At 52.4% G+C, this 18,425-nt stretch overlaps 5 protein-coding genes across 5 annotated transcripts; 1 reads left to right on the top strand and 4 right to left on the bottom strand.

The window, feature by feature from the left end:
• Positions 1-2,276: 2,276 nt before the first annotated feature.
• Positions 2,277-2,995, bottom strand: J4E79_007212 (uncharacterized protein; the record flags this gene model as incomplete). The annotated part of the gene is made up of 2 exons (XM_049356079.1): positions 2,277-2,288; positions 2,333-2,995. 2 exons carry the CDS (start codon positions 2,993-2,995, stop codon positions 2,277-2,279), a joined length of 675 nt encoding a protein of 224 aa, XP_049209533.1.
• Positions 2,996-5,827: 2,832 nt separating this feature from the next.
• Positions 5,828-6,899, bottom strand: J4E79_007211 (uncharacterized protein; the record flags this gene model as incomplete). The annotated part of the gene is made up of 2 exons (XM_049356078.1): positions 5,828-6,492; positions 6,539-6,899. 2 exons carry the CDS (start codon positions 6,897-6,899, stop codon positions 5,828-5,830), a joined length of 1,026 nt encoding a protein of 341 aa, XP_049209532.1.
• Positions 6,900-7,245: 346 nt separating this feature from the next.
• J4E79_007210 (uncharacterized protein) lies at positions 7,246-8,910 on the top strand (the record flags this gene model as incomplete). Its single annotated transcript, XM_049356077.1, has 1 exon — positions 7,246-8,910. One exon carries the CDS (start codon positions 7,246-7,248, stop codon positions 8,908-8,910), a length of 1,665 nt encoding a protein of 554 aa, XP_049209531.1.
• Positions 8,911-13,212: 4,302 nt separating this feature from the next.
• On the bottom strand, positions 13,213-13,590 carry J4E79_007209 (uncharacterized protein; the record flags this gene model as incomplete). The annotated part of the gene is made up of 2 exons (XM_049356076.1): positions 13,213-13,291; positions 13,331-13,590. 2 exons carry the CDS (start codon positions 13,588-13,590, stop codon positions 13,213-13,215), a joined length of 339 nt encoding a protein of 112 aa, XP_049209530.1.
• A 436-nt stretch (positions 13,591-14,026) lies between these two features.
• On the bottom strand, positions 14,027-16,850 carry J4E79_007208 (uncharacterized protein; the record flags this gene model as incomplete). Its single annotated transcript, XM_049356075.1, has 4 exons — positions 14,027-15,630; positions 15,695-16,190; positions 16,365-16,762; positions 16,826-16,850. 4 exons carry the CDS (start codon positions 16,848-16,850, stop codon positions 14,027-14,029), a joined length of 2,523 nt encoding a protein of 840 aa, XP_049209529.1.
• Positions 16,851-18,425: the final 1,575 nt, after the last annotated feature.

Below are 18,425 nucleotides of genomic sequence, written 5' to 3'. Positions count from 1 at the left end.
CATACGAAGCTGAGATACGAAAAACAAAAGATACATGCACGATGCGCCAGTGCACGCGATCCCTGAGCAGCCCAAATTTTTTCATGATTCCGTTCCCACAAAACGCAACACCATCGTATCGTGCATGCAGCAGCTCACAGACGCGCGCAAAGGCACAGACTGCAGACGCAGACAGGGTAAAAGCAGGTGCGCGCATTTACCACCCAAAGCCTAGTTTTGTCCATGCATCCATCTCTTCCGATAATCGCGTGCCGCTCCCAGGAACAAGCACAATTACCCTGACTTTGGCGCCAGCGTATTAGGTCGCTGCTATCAGCCCGGGAAGTTGCCCCGGCGCCCGGCAGCCAGTTACGCGTGGTAGTCGGGCGCGGCCGGTGTATGTAGGGTTAAGGTTTGGGCCTAGCGAAACGTGACGGGCAGACTTGACCTGACCTGACCTTGTAGTGGGATGGATGCCCAAAGGCTGTATTGGGAGAATGGGAGTGGGAATGGGGGGGTTTGGCGAAGTTTGAATACGGATGCGATCGTACGATGGGTGTGGTGCTGGTAGGGGGGAAGATGGGCGAAGGGTATCCTGGGTAGCGTGGTGCGCGTGGGTTTAGTGCGTGGGTGGGTTGCATCAGACTTGTTCTGGGAGATGGTACCTACCGGTGATGTATGTAGGTGTTTGCAAGGAAGCTGTGTATGCAGATGGTTGGGGGTGAGAAGATTGCATGAGACTCTCACCGCAAGAAAGTGATGTACGATGCATTTTCCGAGAAGAGTAAGAGCATCGTATTGTTCTGTTATGCAGAGATAACGTGAGCGATCTCGTTATACTGACATTGCCGTTTACCTTATGCATTCGCTACTCAAGAAGTGGCTGTGCGAAAAGGTTCAATCACGAGGGCTACAAGAAAGGGTACGAGTGTCCATGTTTATTAAGTAGAATTAGAAACTAGCTATACAGATCCTATGTACAAATAAAGTGTTTCTGTAGCGCAGTGAACAAGATAACAACACAAAGTGTGATAATCTAATGTGTATAACGCTTCAAGCAAGACACCCCAGTAAAACTGCTGGAAGAGTGAGACATGAGAGATGCGTGGTGGAACGCTTCGTTCGACATTGGGCGGAGTCGTTATGATAGACCGTTGTACTGAGACTTGGGAGATATAACTGTCGCGTGGAGTGTATCGACAGGCGACAAACCAAAACTCCAAAGAGACATGCTGCATGCAAAGCCGTGGCCAAAGCCAAAGAAAAAACCTCAAAACTTCGTCCCCACATCCTCAGGACCCCATCTCGAAACCCGTCCTACCCTCCGCGAGATGGAATCGCGGTATCCAATCCCCAGCCCAATGCCTTTCTTCTTCTTCGGGCTCGCTGTCTCGTCTCTCATGTCGCTCATGCTGTGCACCTTGGCAAGAAGACTCATCCTTGGCCCTTCAAAGCTCTTGTTCGAGTTGACCATGAAGTTCGTCTGCAACGTCAAAGGTGAAGACGAAGGAGAAGAGTAATGATTGTGAGGCGGAACCAGGAGTTGACCGGGGCCAGCCAAGGGTGTCTTGCGGCGGAGTTGAATCAAAGAGCGTTTCTTGAGAGGAGGCGGAGGGGTGAGATTGGGTCGTGGTGGAAGAGCGAAGTGGTGGAAAGGTGGTGTGGGTGGGCGCGAAGACATGAGACTGGATGAGCCGTTGGATGTGCGTTTTATCTCTTCCCAACCTTTGTTCCGAGGTGCGGAAGTGGTTGTTGGGGTTGGAGATGATGGTCGGACGGAGTAGGTGGATTGGGTTATTGTTTTGTCGCTATCTGCTCGTTCGGAATGTGGTGGTGATGGTGATGGGATGTTGGTTGAAGGGAGTGAAGTGTATGCGTATCTGTCGTCTTTGAGTGTGGGGAAGAGGATGCTACCAGTTGACCGAGGTGGTACAACTGCTAATGAGTTTGCGGCTGCTATGCTTGGTAGTGACATTTCGTCATCCGAAAGTATTGTAGATAACATCGGTCGCAATGGCGTCCTGCTTACGGGTGCTGGCGCATATACATGTACCATCACTGAATCCGGTGTTTCCGATCTTACATCGACAGGCAGAAGCAGGTCATGTTCGATCGGATCTGGAAGAGGGTCGTCCGCGTGTCCCTCCCTAATAGATGCCAGGATCTTACTCGCTCGACGCCAGGAAGGAGATATCGGTGGGACGTTTCTCGATTCGGAATCTGGCGAAGGACAGGCACGAAGGCTCCTTAGGGACCTTTGGCTCTTGACACTGCTTCGCCTTGAAGACACAGAATGACTACGCTTTAAGCTGCAGCTATTCATGATTGGACTTATAGTCGGCGATGGAATAACATGGTCGCGGAAGAGTGGTGTCAGAGACGCTGGTACGGGGGGGAGAGGTCTTTGCGGGCCCGCAGCATACTTTGTCACCTCCGCAACAAGATCAGACCCAGGATCACTCGGCGAGGTAATCGCATCGCTACCTCTCCAGTCTCTAAAGGGGTCTCTAAAGGGGTCTTCAGGATCTCGGAATGGGTCTTCTCTCCAGGGGTTGCCAGGGTCGCTGTAATTCTGCGCACTGATGTTGAGCCAACCGCGAGGATCGTACTCGCGAGAGTTCTTGGGCACGCGAGGTGGTGTTCTGCTTCCAGTCGAAGGCAAGCCACTCGCTCCACCAGACATGAAGATGAGTGCATCATCGGATGCACTGCCACTGCCACCGTTCTCGCCGAGTGAAGGATCGTACAAGTACCCCAGTTTGGGGTAGATACCCGATGAGCCACCACTGGCACGCTTTGCCGTATGAATAGCATGATAGCGGCGAGCGACGAAGATCGCGGCGACTATAGCAAGTAGGATTCCAGCTGTACTTCCTATAGCCACCCCGGCAGTCTCCTCTGGCGTCAGTGGCTTTGAGGGTGGAGCTGCAGCGGCCTCTGTCTCGGTAGCACTGCTCGTGGGCGCATTGGTCAAAGTTCGGGTCCTCAGGGTAGTGTCGTAGGTATTTGTAGACATCGAACTCGTGCGCGAGCTGAGAATCGAGCTCTCAGTCCCTGTCTTCGTCTTCGTTATGAAGCCGGTGAGCGAAGTGGGAGTAGAGATAATAGCAGACGTGGTGGTGGATAAGAAAGGAAATGATGTAAACACGTCGCGCAAGGTACCTGATCTGGTTGCTTGGGAACTGGTGATGATACTAGCCGTAGATAACGGTGCGCTGGGAGTGAGAGTTCCGCCAATGACGCTGGAAGTTGAGCTGTTCGTCCACCCAGTAGATGCCGTTTGAAGCGGAGGTTCAAGCGGAAAAGGTAAAAGTCCAAAGTCAACGGAAGACGACGCGGAAATTCCTGACGCGGGGGTTGATTGCGCAGTTGTTGGATCGCTCCCCCAAAGTGGTGCATCTGAGATCTCCGCCGCCTGACTAGATGTCGCAGTACTCAAGATCTGACTAGTCTTCGACACGATGAAGGTTTGTGTGAAAGAGCCAGATAAGCCAAAAGATGACGAAATCGTGGCAGTGCTTGCGAGGCTGCTTGCTTCCGAGTATGTGGTTGCGAAAGCCAACGAGGAGGAGACGGTGCCGTTTCCTGGTGCCGGCGGAGATATGTACCCAGTTGTTTGCGCTAACGTAGTAGTAGTCGTGCTTGTTGGTCTTGTCATGTTACCGTTGATTGGATTAATGGGTATGGGTTGCGGTCGAGTCATGGTTGAAGAAGCAGTCTTATCGGGATTGGTAGATGTAGAAGTCGTGACGCTATCGCTCGAAGTCGAGCTGGCGATCCGAGAGCTGCTAGATTGAACAGGTGTGGTTACATTCGATGCGGGAGTCTCGTTCTTTGTTACGCTGGGCTGAGCAGAGCTAGATGGCCTGCCCGCAATCACTGAGCCCATCGAAGCTACCAGGGACGCTGTTGTAGAAGTGATGCTTGTCGGAAAGAGTGAATCACTGGAGAGAGTCGAAGTTGATGAGGGACCAATCACACTGCTTTCGAGCTGGGCTGAGGCGGAAGGGGTTGATGCCGGCGTGTTAAGTGGTGCATTGTCCTGACCCGATGGCAGATTGGCGTATCCAGTTGAAGCAGACGATTGTGCTGGTTGAGATGCGACACTGATTGGTGTGGCCGCATCTGCAATGGAAGCCGGAGATGCGAGGCTACTGCTTCCACTTCCAATGACAGCGGGAGCGGAGCTTGATGCCACCCAGCTATTAAGACTAGATACAGAGTGCTGAAGTAGTCCTGTAGCCTTTGTGGGCTCACTAGTGACTTTTCCTTTTGAAGAGGCCGAGGAAACAGACTTGATTGATGTGATCGCAGTAACATCGACGGTGGAGGTCGAAGATGGAGATGGCAAGGTCTGCGAAGAGATTATCACCAGACTTGATACAGCCGTAGGGTAGACTGGGAAGGAGTATGTACTGGCAGACAGAGGAATGCTTGACGCTCGTGATGAGTCCGCAATCACCCATGTTGTGGATGGTGTGGATGTACTCGCGGTCGACTTGACGTCCGAAGTGACTGGTAGGACCTGAGCTGTGGATGATGCCCGCGTAGAAGAAGAAGCTCCTACTGGAATCGAAGATGCTTGAATGGAGATGGATGTCTGTATTTGATCGATCAAAGAGATCGATGATGGTGTAGATAGCTGCTGCGTTCCTGTGATGATAAGGGATGTCGCCGCCGACTCGCCCGCAGCAGAAGATATTGCAGGCGCGCTGCCACTTGCGCTACCATATGAGCTTGTTGTTCCATCTGAGTCTTGCTTCGTTGGATTTGGCTGGCGAGAGGAGCTGGTAGTCTGGATAGTGGCTGTTGACGGCGCGTTGATCTCGGACTTCGACGTCGTAATAGAGTCCACTGTCGTAGAAGTGTAGAGCGTCGATGTAGCTGATGTGCTTAGGCTTGTTGAAATTATCTCTGATGTGCTCGTGTCATTGCGAAAATGCAAATCGCGCCGTGGAATTATAGGAGATTTCTCGTTCGTGAGATGAGTATTAGAGAGGCTTGCAGCTGCATAATATGAGTCAATGCAACCATCTACCAGCGCTCCACTTACTCTTTGAACCTGATTCAACATTACTCGCAACTACCAAAGATGCAGTGCAACACGCGAACAGAACACGCTCGAACCAACCCATTGCATGCTCACGAGATCTGAAACGAATGACTAGAGGAAAGCAAAGCAGAGTAACAACAACGAGGCGGAGGCAGCACGGCAGATACCCGGAGATGATGAAACAGACAACAAAGAGGCAACATATAACTATTGAATTCCGCGCCTCGTGCCCAAGGCCGTGGTCCTTCGTACGGTTGCACTTTGTTCGGACCGAGTTGGGTTAGGCGCGAAATGTACCTTGCATGGGTGCTGTAGGAACTGGGGCTGAGTCCACACACCTTGCCTACAACCCCGAGAATACTCACTGCATCAGCTATGATTAGCTCAGGATTCCGGCTGTGGCGCTCGATCGTTCGCATATTGTGCATCAGCCGCCCGATCGTTTATAACAGTTGTCAGAAGTGGGCATTTTGGTTGCATTACCCATGATGTGCTGCGCAAAATACCTTCTATTGACTTCGCTAAACTGACAGAAGAAGCGCTGCTGACTGCCGACCCCGAATATTGACGTGGCGCAGCCCTTTCCAACCTCTGCCACCTCAACGGCGTCTGTGCCGCTGATTCGGCTTCGCGGTAAAATTCCAACGAACCTCTCGAGATTGCGGCGGGGCGTTGCTGGTTGGAACATGCAGTTCTCACTGACGCTGCTGGCCCCAGGCGGTTGGAACGGGTACGCTCCGTACCGCCCGTAGGAACTGCCGCTCTTCCCTGTCATCACCGTGTCGAAGGAATCGTTCACGCGCCGGTGGAGCCATCACCGGTGACGACCTTGGCTTGGCTATCGCGAATGAGCTCCCCGATCCAAAGAGGCAGTGCTCGGATTATGGGAGTAATCGCTGGGCCAAGAATCAGTTGCCCACTCTTGACTGAGACTATCTGGTTCACCATGGCCTCGGCTACGTCTTCTGGCTCCAGGATGTTTGCGCGCACGCTTTTCAGCCCCGCCGCGAGCGCCTCGTGTGAAGTGATTGCTGACTTGGTCCAGTTGGGATGGACCATGGAGGTCTGGATCGTTGGACACTTGTAGCGATGCTTAATTTCTTGTGTGAGGCCTTCATGGAAAGCTAGAAGCGCCGCCTTGGTGGCACTGTAATCCACGGCACCTGCGAGAGCAACGAAAGAAGCAAGACTTGCGACGCCCATGATGTGGCCTTTCTTCTTAGCAAGCATGTCTGGCAGAAACTCTTGGACGGTACTCCAGTGACTCAGAAGATTGATGTCGAACATTCTGTTGAGGTTGACTTGGGGAATGTCTTTGATGGTCCACGCGTTACCGATGCCAGCATTGTTGATTAGTATTGATGGTGAGCCCAAGTCGGAACGTATGGCTTCCGCCGCCTGATGGATGTTGTCTCGCGATGTAATGTCACATTTGTAGTATCGTACGAGGGCAAGCTCATCTAAGATCATTAGCTTGAAACACGGCGATTGTGTGCCGCAACGTACCTTTGGTAAAGATTTCTGACAGGGGGCTAACGTCCAGAACCGCAACCTTGATGCCATGAGAGGTGAGCTTCTTGACCACACAGCCTCCGATGCCCGCCGAACCACCCGTGACTACAGCGACTTCGTTCTTCCAATCCCAAATAGACTTATCGGTCCTCCAGATCCATCGCCTTTCGGCAAAGCGATTGAGCACCGAGTTGAAGTCTACAAGGGCCCATATCGGCAACGCCCACTTGAGGTAGTAATGGAGGGTTACAAGCTGACTGCTGGAGAGACCGAGTTTCCCACCAAGTCTGAAGTACTCGGGTTTGGCGACTCTGAGAAGCACGGCTGCCAGTGTGAGCAAGGCACATCGGATCATGATGGGGCTGGTAGATGGGGCGAAAGGGTTTATTGAAAATGGGGGCTGATGGGGTCGAGGCAGGTACTATGCAGGTACTGATACGAAGGTTGGGGGCTTCCAAGACAGGGCAAAAGATAGGCAAACGATTGAACGCCTGTCGAAGGCAGCAGTAAATGTCCAAGAAGTCATATGTACTCTTGAGGTTTGCTGGGTGCCGAGGCATGTAGGACTAGCCTGGACAAGCGTTGTAGATCATGTATCGGAACTGGGGCCGCCATTCGCTAGTCCCGCGATGTGATATTGACGATTGAAATATACAGGATTGAACATATCTTCCTAACGACGCCACTTTCGCAATCAACGCATGTCGTTCGCTCGTCCGTACAGTCTCAGCGGTACGCTTACGCCGTTTCTGTATCCCGCCTTCCTCCACGTGCCACTTGCCTCGGCAGCGCGCAGATGTCCACTACGCAAACGATTCCCGCTACAGCTCAGATGCAACTCCACGTCTGCTGAGCAGTCCGATGCGAACCCGAACGCGCAGTCCTCGCGATTAGATCCCACAGCGGACGACTATTCCCTCACGCCTTTCGCCGACCGATGCATTCTCACCGTTGAAGCTGGTGGCGGCGGCCACGGCTGCGTGTCGTTCCTGCGCGAAAAATACATTGAAGAAGGGCCTGCAAATGGCGGCGACGGTGGCAGTGGAGGCAACGTCTACATCCAAGCAGTCCGCGGCGAGACGTCGTTACATAAGCTTGCGAGACGGCGACAGATCAAGGCGGGCAGAGGGCGCAATGGACAGGGCAAGGTTAAAGGTGGCGAGCGGGGGACCGACGTCTTGATCACGGTGCCTGTGGGGACTATCGTGCGCGAGCTACAAAGACATGACCCGGTGGCAATCATGGAGGAGGAGCACTGGAAGATGGAGCAGGATGAAGAAGCGGAGGAGTTGGAGGAGGGACAACCCAGCTACAGGAGAGACCGATGGCTGGTTTACCCCGGCACTATACCCTCCGAACTGAGCCGGATCAAGTTTCCCAAGCTCCCTCCACCACGAAGATCGCATCTAGCAGCCCTCGAGCCGGAAGCGCCCATGTGGCTGGACTTGGACAAGCACATGGAGACGCCTATGCTGATCGCAGCCGGAGCGATGGGCGGCTTGGGCAACCCGCACTTCATGACGCCGTTCAACAACAGGCCGAAGATGGCTACGCGCGGAGACGAAGGCCTGAAGATATCACTACAACTAGAATTGAAGATTCTCGCGGATCTGGGACTGGTAGGGCTGCCCAACGCTGGAAAGAGTACGCTCCTTCGGGCTTTGAGCAACAGCCGTGCGCGAGTCGGCAACTGGGCCTTTACAACCCTCCAGCCGAATGTTGGCACCGTTGTTCTGGACGACCACAAGGGGCGGCCACTCGTCAGGTCACGCAGACCAAATGGAGAGCTGCGAGAGAACTTTACCATTGCCGATGTGCCGGGTCTGATCGAAGATGCGCATCTAGACAAAGGGCTCGGACTAGGCTTCCTGCGACACATTGAGCGCGCCGCAGTCCTCGCCTTCGTCATCGACCTCTCCGCCGGTGATGCCGTCGCAGCACTCAAGCTACTCTGGCGCGAAGTATCCGAGTACGAGACACTACGCGGAAAGGAACTCAACGCCGAGACAGAGCGCAGGATGGTCACCTACACGCCCGCTGGCAAAGCACCACCGAGCGACGCATCCGACCTCCTCGACTCGCCGCATCTGGATCCTTCGCCGAAGCCTCTTCCCTTCCTGAGCACAACCCCGATATCGTCGAAGCCCTGGTTCGTTGTCGCGACAAAGGCCGATTTGCCGGATACGCAGGCCAACTTTGAGGCTCTTCGCGCGTATCTGGAGGAGGTGAGCAAGGGCGCGCAACCCCATCCTAGCAACCGCAAGCATGCGTGGCGGCGCAACGTGCAGACTGTGCCGATTAGTGCAATACAGGGTGAAGGTGTGCAGGTTATCCCGCAGTTGGTGATGGACTTGTTGGAGGAATAGTATAGTAATGATACCCTTGTCTCCTCTCTGAATATCTCAATGTTGTTTGAAATGTGAGCGCTTCATCTTGGGGACAGGCCCTTTGGATTTGCGCGGTATTGTTCCATATTCACCATGTGCCCTACGCATACATACTGATATGCCATTCCGTTATCTGAGTCGCGTTGCACTGAAAGGGTAATTTGAAAGCAATCATCATGTCGTGAGGCTGTTATTGCAGAGCCTCACATATAGCTGCAGGATATGCGTTAGCGCCCATGCTTATTTCTGGCATGTGCATTGCTTCCTCAGATAGATGTGCAGTTGAGTCGAGATTTGGAAGGCGCGACCGCGACGACCATATTGAAGCGCTACTTCCTAACGCGCAATTTCGCGAAGCGCAAGTGGGGTGGAGGGGTAAACATCACAGTCAATACCACTTGCCTGGCTTTCTCACACACTTGTATCCTCTCTCCGTCATACTGTCGCATCACTGCGCGCCTCCAAACTGACTTTCATCTCATTTCAAGACAGCAGATTGCTTTCCGTGCATGTCGTGCACTGAGAGGCTTCAGGTGTCACTCCCTAAGTACTTCCAAATGAGGCAGACAGCTGATAACCAAGTTCAACAACTAGTGAAGGACATCGCGAACAGCACCAGCGAATTCTACGATATCGAAGATTACTGGAAGAATATGCGACAGGTCCAAGTATAACGCGCTCGATTCATGTGCTGATCCTACCAGCAAGACAACTACGCAGCTGGCAAGTGCATCCGCATAGGGACAAGTCGTTGCCGCCAGGCGTATACATCAATCTGCATACCTTGTATTGACAGAAGAAAGAGATGGTGAATGTATCCTGGGTGTCCTATGGGCTGTTAAGACATAGCGACAGCGAATAGTCGAAATAGCAGCTATGGCTATCACGGCGGGCTTTGCCCGCCTATGATAGCCATTATGCAGCTTCTCGACACGCACAGGTCACTCGATGCCATTCCGAAGCTTTGGTGGTTCGAGCGTGGTCCACTTCCAAGTTTTGGTGTTCCCGACCGCCACCGGCCCAGATCCAGCTTTTCACGCGTCCCAGCGCGCAACGTCAAACGCTGCATTATATATACAGATCTATTTGTCTAACCTTCGCCTTCGGGCATTTGGTCAATTTGAAACGATACAGAGAAGATTAGCATGGCCCCTGCACTAAGGATGACACGCTCAATCAAAGAGAAGCTACCATTTTTTTGCTCTTTGATCTGACTCCTCCGCCAAATCGGTGCGTGGAGACCCGGGTTCGAGTCGAGCCCAGCTCTTCTTTTTGCCCTCTTTTTGCTGCGCAAGGGTCCAGCGACCTTTCTTCCCGCACAATAATGATCAAAACACCATTTCCTCTGCACTTCACATTTTGCTTTCTTCGCAAACACAGATATTGCATTGCAAATCTCTTCAACCTATCCTATCTACTCCGGCGCCAGATCAAGAGCAAAAAAACGGTAGCTTCTCTTTGATTGAGCGTGTCATCCTTAGTGCAGGGGCCATGCTAATCTTCTCTGTAGATGGGGGGCGCCGCTGCGCGGCAGGCTGGCAGAGGCGGCGGGCTCGCACTGTACTCTGACTGTGTCGACTCAGCCTTGTCGCAGACCACGCCCTGGCAGCTACCATCCCAGTATTGCCGCCTTTTGGGTTGTCGCGGCGCTGATGTAGGCGTCTGGACTAATCTTTTCGCGACAAGATATGCGAATAGAACCTTGGAAACCGGGCACTCAGTGCAGGCTCGCGGGTATAGCGCCTTCGTTCCAAACATCTTGCGCTCCTCTTCAACGATATAGCGAAGTCGCACTATCATGTTATCGGCGTCGACTCAAAACTCCTCTTCCTTAGAAATACCCATAAAGGGAAGCAATCAATGGAAAAGCTACCCGCCTTGCACATCACGTTTCTTGAGAGAGATGCCGCAGCGCTCAACGGGCTCGCACAGGATTTGGATTGCTCCCCTCCCCGTACCAGCGGCAGTCAACACCGCAACACCTCTTTCGAGGTCTCGTTAATGCGGACTACCGAACCTGGCGTCAAAGCACGCTTAGAGTCAAACCTAGGATACTTCCTGTGCTGCTGTTCGCATAGTCCTAGCAACTACATACATCGTAATCCTTCCCTTTAGACATATGCAGCGTTGATGTAGTCGCCCGGCGTAGAACTCGTTTGCGACGATCCCTGCCTACAATCATTCTTGTACGTCCTCTATTTTAGTTCTGGTAGGGTCTAGATTGCTCCTGTCTCTTGTCGGCGGCATCTCAAAGATACTGGCCCAGTTCCATGCATATCAGCCAAACGCCTCGAATGTGTTTCTCACGGCCTAGTCCCGGGTTTGGGGTTCCTACCACTTCACTCCAGCATCCAGTGATTGGCGAGTGTAGCCACATCGTCGCCGGCCGATACGCTTGTTGGCGAGATACCGGCGACGTGATCGCAATTCTTCCGTATCCAAGCCGTCAAGCCAGTCGACGAGCCGGCTGAGTCGTGGGATAGATTTATCGGCATTTCCATACATCGTCAACCAGGACCTTCCCTCCAGCTCGTCGCCATTTCGAATGCCGCTGACTCTGATGCCGAGACGATCAGCGGGGTCGTCGTATGCGAGACGGGCACCGGAATCGCGAGCGACAGTATGCGGGTGACTTCCACCCATGACGCTCCAGATCGGGAATCCGTGATCCGCTTTGCCGCATATATAGCTTTGTGAACTTTAGATCTAACAGGTCTCGAGGGGACCGGGAGCACTTCATAGACTTCTAGGAATTTGCCCAGCACCCCAGGAATCCGTGAGAACCTCCAGGCTTAGTCGATATATATCTGGGTAAGCTTGTATCGCCTTTCAAGAAATCGACTTTGCCGCATACATCGCATACCAAAGTTCTGTTTTAGCAGGTAATGGAGGACCCGGGGGTACTTCACAGTGTTCTGGGAATCTGTCGAAGACTTCGGGCTCTATCTTTTCGATATATATATTGGAGTATCGCGCGTTAGGCATAGCTTGAAGAGGGTGGAGTGGTGCGAGAGATAGGGTAACAATGTTGACCCTCGCAAACTCCCTCCACTCCCTCGCCAGCGACTTGCCCTTATATACCTGGGTATGATCTTGTAGCCTCGAAAGAGATCGCTTTTGCCGCATACATAGCAGCAGGACATTGTGTTCTTATAGGTATAGGTGGGCCCTGGAACACTTCATATGGTTTCAAAAGATTCTCAGAACACTGAAACATCTGTGTAGACTCCCCGCTCATCGCCGAGCTTTCAGCGTAGGTACCCTCGTTGCATCCCTGTTTTGTATCTATACTTACATGTAAATAGTGGAAGAGCCTGGGACATTGGCACCCGGCACTCCGGTTATATCCGCAAGAAAGAGAAAGACAAACGGGTGCCTCATAATGATCATTTGATCATTCATATGTTTCCGTATGAACGAAATACTCATGAATTAGTCATAAAGAAGTCTTTAGAAGGGTTTTTAGGTTTTCGAAAGAGGTCATAGGCAACGGGTGCCTCAAGTACTCCGGTGGTACTACGCACAATCTCCGATTCGATAAGCAGTTACTGCCTACCAGCTACACAGTCATTGGGTCCTGCATCGAGCAGGTCACGCACTTCGACATGGAGAACGACTACCGCCTCAATGTGAGGGAGAGGGGGTTCGGGAGCTACTCGTACACAGCCGTGGACATCACGCGAACGGATTGGGCGCACGCCTTCGCAGCAACCGAGCACCAGGGGCTAGGGCGCAAGGCTGGTTTAACAGAAGTGCAGCTCCTGCCGCATGTAGAAGAGTTGGTGATACAGATAATAAGCGTCAGCCGGTGTGTCTTGTTCGCCGAAGCCGCCTAGCACACAGCCGACTTCTCTGGATAGGTGTAAGATATAGTAGACAATGCAGCCCAGCTACAATGTAACGTGTTCCTCAATCTGTCTTAATAAGCTTTTCATACGATGGTGCTCTTGCAGCTAGCGTAAGGGCTATTATGACTTTTGACCCCGGTCAACGCCCATAGCCTTCACGACCACGCCGAGCTTGTCACGAAGCCTAGAAGCTTTAATCCGCCCCAAGACCTGTCATCACATAAATGTTATTGGGTCCAGGCAGCTTGGTATCGCTATTTCATGCGAACCAAACATCATAATAGCCTATCTGCACGGCAATTGACTCAACTAGACAGATGCACATACGAATCGATAGTACCTAGGTATCTAAATCACCACTAACAAGAGTCAAGGGTCATAACAGGAGAGAATTATCATTGGGTTTATGAAGTGTATCTACTCATCCGTCTTGCTAAAGACCGCAGTGAGGTAGAGCAGCCGTCTTATAGACAGCAGGGTCGAAAGCAGGCCGAAGCAGGAAAGCGAGAGGGCTGTGTACTCGCTTTTAAGCCCAGTCAGCGTCGACATACTGCCTCAACTTCTGCTCGTCGCCGTGGTGCTTCCAGAAACGAACGTAGTTGGCTTTGCATCCCTTCCGGTGCTCGGCGTGCAGGCCTAGGGCTGTGATCTTGAGATACCTCTCAAAACCAGGATAGTCCTTGACTTGTGGTCTACATTGTACAGGAGCGAGCATCGAGTGAGTGGAGCGGCGCGGCACGACAGGGTACGGGATCTTGTGCGTGTTACTATAGCGGTTTTGTTTGAAGGCGTTGTTCTGGATGTTCGGCATAGCGGTTATGTACACACCATGTGGCATTGATGGAAACCAATGTTGCTGGTTACATGTCCTGTGAGTACACCAGTCATCTCGGTAAAGCACGCAAACAAGAAATCGAATAGGTGCGTTGCAGTCTACATTGATACAAAAATAAAAGTCAGCAAGGTTTCAAAGGTGATGTAGACTTCTGGAAGACATCCTTCCGTTGATCCCTGCAGGAGGTATGCGACAGTCTAATCAACCAACGATATCTCTCATAATGTGGCGAGCTCGTATTCGAAAGCCTACATAGACATACATACATCGCAAAACTATCGCACAACAAAACCAGACTCCATTTTCGCGGGCCTACCGCCCATCGTGGGTATCATACCTGAACTGAACGGACGCATGAAAGCAAACCCTGGGTATACACCCGATCTCACTACCATTTCCACACTCCATTTGCCTACTTCTCCACCTTCGCGACCTTCTTCTCTCTCTTCACCTTCTTCTCCTTCTTCACTTTCTTCAAGTTCGGATCAAGCCCGCATTCCAGAAGAGAAGTCAGAATAGGTCCCTTGCACTGTTCCCTCGCCACGCCAACCTTGCGCTCCAGCTCAGCGCGCAGCAGTGTCACGGCATCATCCTGCAGCTCAGGAGTGCTGAGTTGCTTGTACGACGCCTTGATCTCTGCTATGTGGAACGCAATAGCTTGTCTGCCCATCTCCATCAACGCCACTTGCTTGGCTTTCCAGGCGGTGTCAAATCTTTTGACGAGGATGTCGTAGGGACTCTTCTTTCCGCACATGCACGCTTCCAGTGTCTGCATCTGCACCTCTTTCATAGTCTTTCGGGCCATCGGTTTTGCCTCCAATGTGTCACCATAGACCTTCTTCATTTGTTGGGGGAAGAAGTCACCGTTGCCGTCTTCAGTAAGACGTCCTCGGAATAGCCGAATGAATTTCAGCAGGTCTCTGCCGACAGCATTGAACATGTTGTAGAGCTGCGGTTTCTTGTCGTCGAGGTTCGCCCCGAAAGTGTTGCTGTCGAGTTGCTCAGCGGCACCGAGAAGGGCCTCCAGGAAATTGTCAACGTCTCCTTCTAGTTGGTATGCAAGGCTACCCAGCCTGGAGGATACTTCCGCTATGAGATCCTTAAACAGTGGGTCGAGCGTCTCTTGCACAGTACGCAGAAGCAGAATGTTCCAACTGCACTCCGGTTGTCCCCTTGTTCGGTGGTTGCCTAGTTTCATCAAGTAGGTTCGTACGGCGTTACCGTGCAACTTGCGCCAACGATTGAGGTGGTCACGAGCTTCGTTCTTCCAATCGCCGACTGCTTTTCTCATGGTCTCAATCATCGGATCGATGAGTTGTGTTTTGACGGCGTCGAGGAAGACTTCGAGCTGCTTCAAGAATCCGGATGCGTAATCTTCAAAGTTGAACCTGGGCCCTGACTGCACCGGGGTGGAAGTCGTGCTGCAAGCGAGCTCGATGAAGCTGAAGAGCTCGGGTAGTGTTCGCCTGTAAAAGCGAAGAAGATCTTTCTGCAGCCGTTCATTGGCGATAGCGACGAGTTCCTTGCATAAAGTGGGGATTCCGGTGGACTCAACGGACAGCGGCAGATGTTCGTCGGTATACTGGTGGTAACCCTCGACATGCTGCATGTAGTCTATGGCCGAAGTCGTCATAACTGTCAAATTTTCGTTCTGGTACTTTGCGAATCTTTTCCTCAACCTGTCGCTGATGCGACGACCTCGTTCTCGGGCACATATTTCGTGTTCTTCGAGGGTGATAAAAGCGATCTCGCGGGCGCAGTGGTCTCTTTGCGCATAGTCTGTTGGCGCGTAGCTGTCTTTCTTTCTCCGAGTTTCTACTTTACGTTCGGCTAGCCAGTCGAGATCAGCTATCTCATGTTGGTTGAATAATGCATCTTTGCGATTCGAAGGGTCCAGATTGGACTCTCCCTTTGTCAAGACGATGATGATGCGTTGATCGGGTCTCCTTGTAGTACGGTCCTTAATTAAGTGGTCAAGAAACGCGCTGTCGCCAGCTCGCGTGATTTCTTCGGCGACTACGACTACTTTGCAGTCCTGGAGATATCGGTTCGCTTTTGTTTCACGGTCCTATCAACATACGGTTAGCTTGAGCGATGTCAACCTGGGAAGGGCACAAGCTTGCCTTGTTGATGTCCTGTAGTCCAGGGCAGTCGCCGATTGAGTAGCGAATCCGAAAGTCACCAAAGACCTCAATCCTCTCTACGAACGACGAAGGGTTGAAGCCAAGCTTCGTGTCGTCCATCTTTGTTTGGTCGTCGCTGAATTGTGCGAGTTCCTGCCGAAGCTCCGTCATATTGGTAGCGTAGATACCTTGTGCGGACATGTTGACGATCTTCTGGCGTCGTTCCTCAGCCCATTTGACGCATTGGTCGAACGCATCCTTTTGCTTCGCTACTGATGGGACTTTGGACGGCAAGTCAAATCCTAGGAAGGATGAAATAGATTCGATCGATGCGAATTCGGGGAGGTCGCTGAACAGATTTTGAAGCGCATTGATACTGTCTTGTCCTTGTTCGTCGAACTCTAGGGCCTGTCCTTCGCACATTTTCAGGTTCGCCGCAAGATTGGCAAGATGCTGTTGTACTGAATCTCGACAGTCGGTCTTGGCGGATACCTCCAGTCTTACCTCGTAGGGGATTTGTACGTGCGCTCGACGGGGCGAGTATACAATTGGAATACGAGTCGTTGCCACGCCGGACGCCGCCTAAAGAAGTTAGATGACATGATGCCTTGAGGAAGTCGTGCTTACCGATCTTGCAATCCCATCGATGCCCAAGATAGCATCTATCAGTTTCGACTTCCCCTGCCCAGTCTTGCCGACAACTGCCACACGCTCGGGTTCGCTTTGGTACTCGTCCATCACCTCGTTGAGCTTGGGTCTGAGACTTGCGGCTAGTTGCGGGTCGTTGTCTGGCTTGACAGCTAGAATAAAGTCTTGTGGAATCTCCAGGCAAGCCCTCTCGGCTTTCAAGAATTCATCATCGTAGGCGAGTAGATCGGGCAACGTTTCCGTTGCTGGATCGTGACGAACAAAGTCCTTCGTATTACCCTTAAGATATTCTTGATATCCTGCTATTCTCCGTTCTACCCGCCGTTTTGCGGATGGGCGTACTGCCTTTGACTTGGCTGGCTGTGCTTGCTCGGAAGCTGTAGTGGTCAGTGTCTGCACAGTGGCCGGTCTTGGATAGGACCTTAAGATGTGATACTCACCTGGTCTTTTCTTCGGGTTCACCATGTTGGCCCGAGAGGTGCTTGGTTGGAGAACAGACGCCACCATCTCAGATGGTTCAAGGCGTTACGATCGCGACTGTGGAGGTCTACTATTACTGCAACGAGGAGTTAGCAATGTGTGCGGGAGGACAGATGTCGCACGCTCTGCACATGCTATATAGGTAAATATCCGTGCAAGAAAAAGCTTTGGCTGCCGCGGCACATGATGCGATGAGCAAACGCTGTCTGAGACAATACATGTTTATTGCCGTAGATGTTTGACTTATTGGTCCCATTGCAGAGATCGAGCAATGCTTCCATCGTGCATGGACCAGTCTTGTCGTCTCAAATGTCTTGCCGGTCGATTTGTCCCAGACGTTGTCGTGACACCAATGCTGGAATGCTCCGTGGTCTGTATGGCACGCTCGTTCGCGCGCACAGCCTCGCGCACGGCTAATGACAGGTGACAGAACTTTAAAACTTCCCGCACGGTTCGGCATGGCAGAGAGGAAAGGGAACATGAGAATACATACCGGAAGCGAGTGAGATTTTAAAAGCAGCAGATTCCTTTGCTGTGCCGCTCGCGATGCTAGGGAAGGAATGATATGTGCGCGCCGATGGTCCGGAGGGGTTGAAAGCGATTTGTCGCTGATAAGACGCGTCGCGCATGCACCCAGGCGGCGTAGTACTTGGCGTGCGTGCAAAGACGGTCGCGATGAAGGAAATGAGGGACGCGCCCAGTGTGTTATAGAATCTGACGTGCGAATGCCGCGAAAAAGAAAGCAACGGTGTGGAGGGGAAACCTGGAAGAGGTGGTCGCAAGGTTCTGCGCGTCGAGATACACGGTCGCACTTTCTAGCTGCAAGCAACACCAGGTACTAGCAGGAGACGAAACGGTACGAAGGCAGGTGCGCTTCTCTACCTTGGGGTTAAGGGGTTTCAAATACTCCACCCTCGGTATCCTCTGATGAAAATGACATCAATTTCTTCGCCGTTAGACGATGGCAACACAGCGCGAACCCCCAGCGCGTTCTCCCGGCCGTGCGCTAAACCCTGGTCTCAAACTCAATGCGATCAACATGCCGCGTGCAGATGGCAGTGAAGACACCCGTTCAGCGGTCGTCCAGGTGAACATCCCAATGGCCCGATTCTAGAGGAAGTGAGATTGGATCACCTAGGCAACATCCCACGCCATGTTGCAATGGGTGAGTTCGAGATTGCCGGCCAATACTTGTATCCTGTCCGCTAGTGAAGCCCCGAAAGTTTCTTCGATGTCGAATGTGACAGCTTCTTATCGAACTCGAACCGTTTACCTAGCAACCGTTGAGTGCATCCTCTCGTGAAGACGCTTGGAGTGGGTGAAAGCGTCGCGACCAGCAGCATGCATCGACGTTGCTGCCGCTGCTGCAAAGAGCTCGGGCCAAGGAACGCGAGCGGAGCTTCGGTCGGCCCGGGCATAGCGCGCTTTGTGGTATCAGTTCCAGAAACTTCTGCCTCGAGCTCCCCTCTACATAATTCGCATGAACACCTCGACTCCTTCAACATTCTGCACCTGCGCCTTGATTTGTCGCTTGTAGAGATCCGTTCCAGCTTGAGCGCT

Source organism: Alternaria viburni (genome assembly GCF_023758015.1).
Source record: "Alternaria viburni strain BMP 2772 chromosome Unknown scaffold_15, whole genome shotgun sequence".
NCBI classification, from domain to species: Eukaryota; Fungi; Ascomycota; class Dothideomycetes; order Pleosporales; family Pleosporaceae; genus Alternaria; species Alternaria viburni.
Note: the sequence above shows the minus strand (reverse complement) of the source record. Positions and strands in the feature narration are given on the sequence as shown.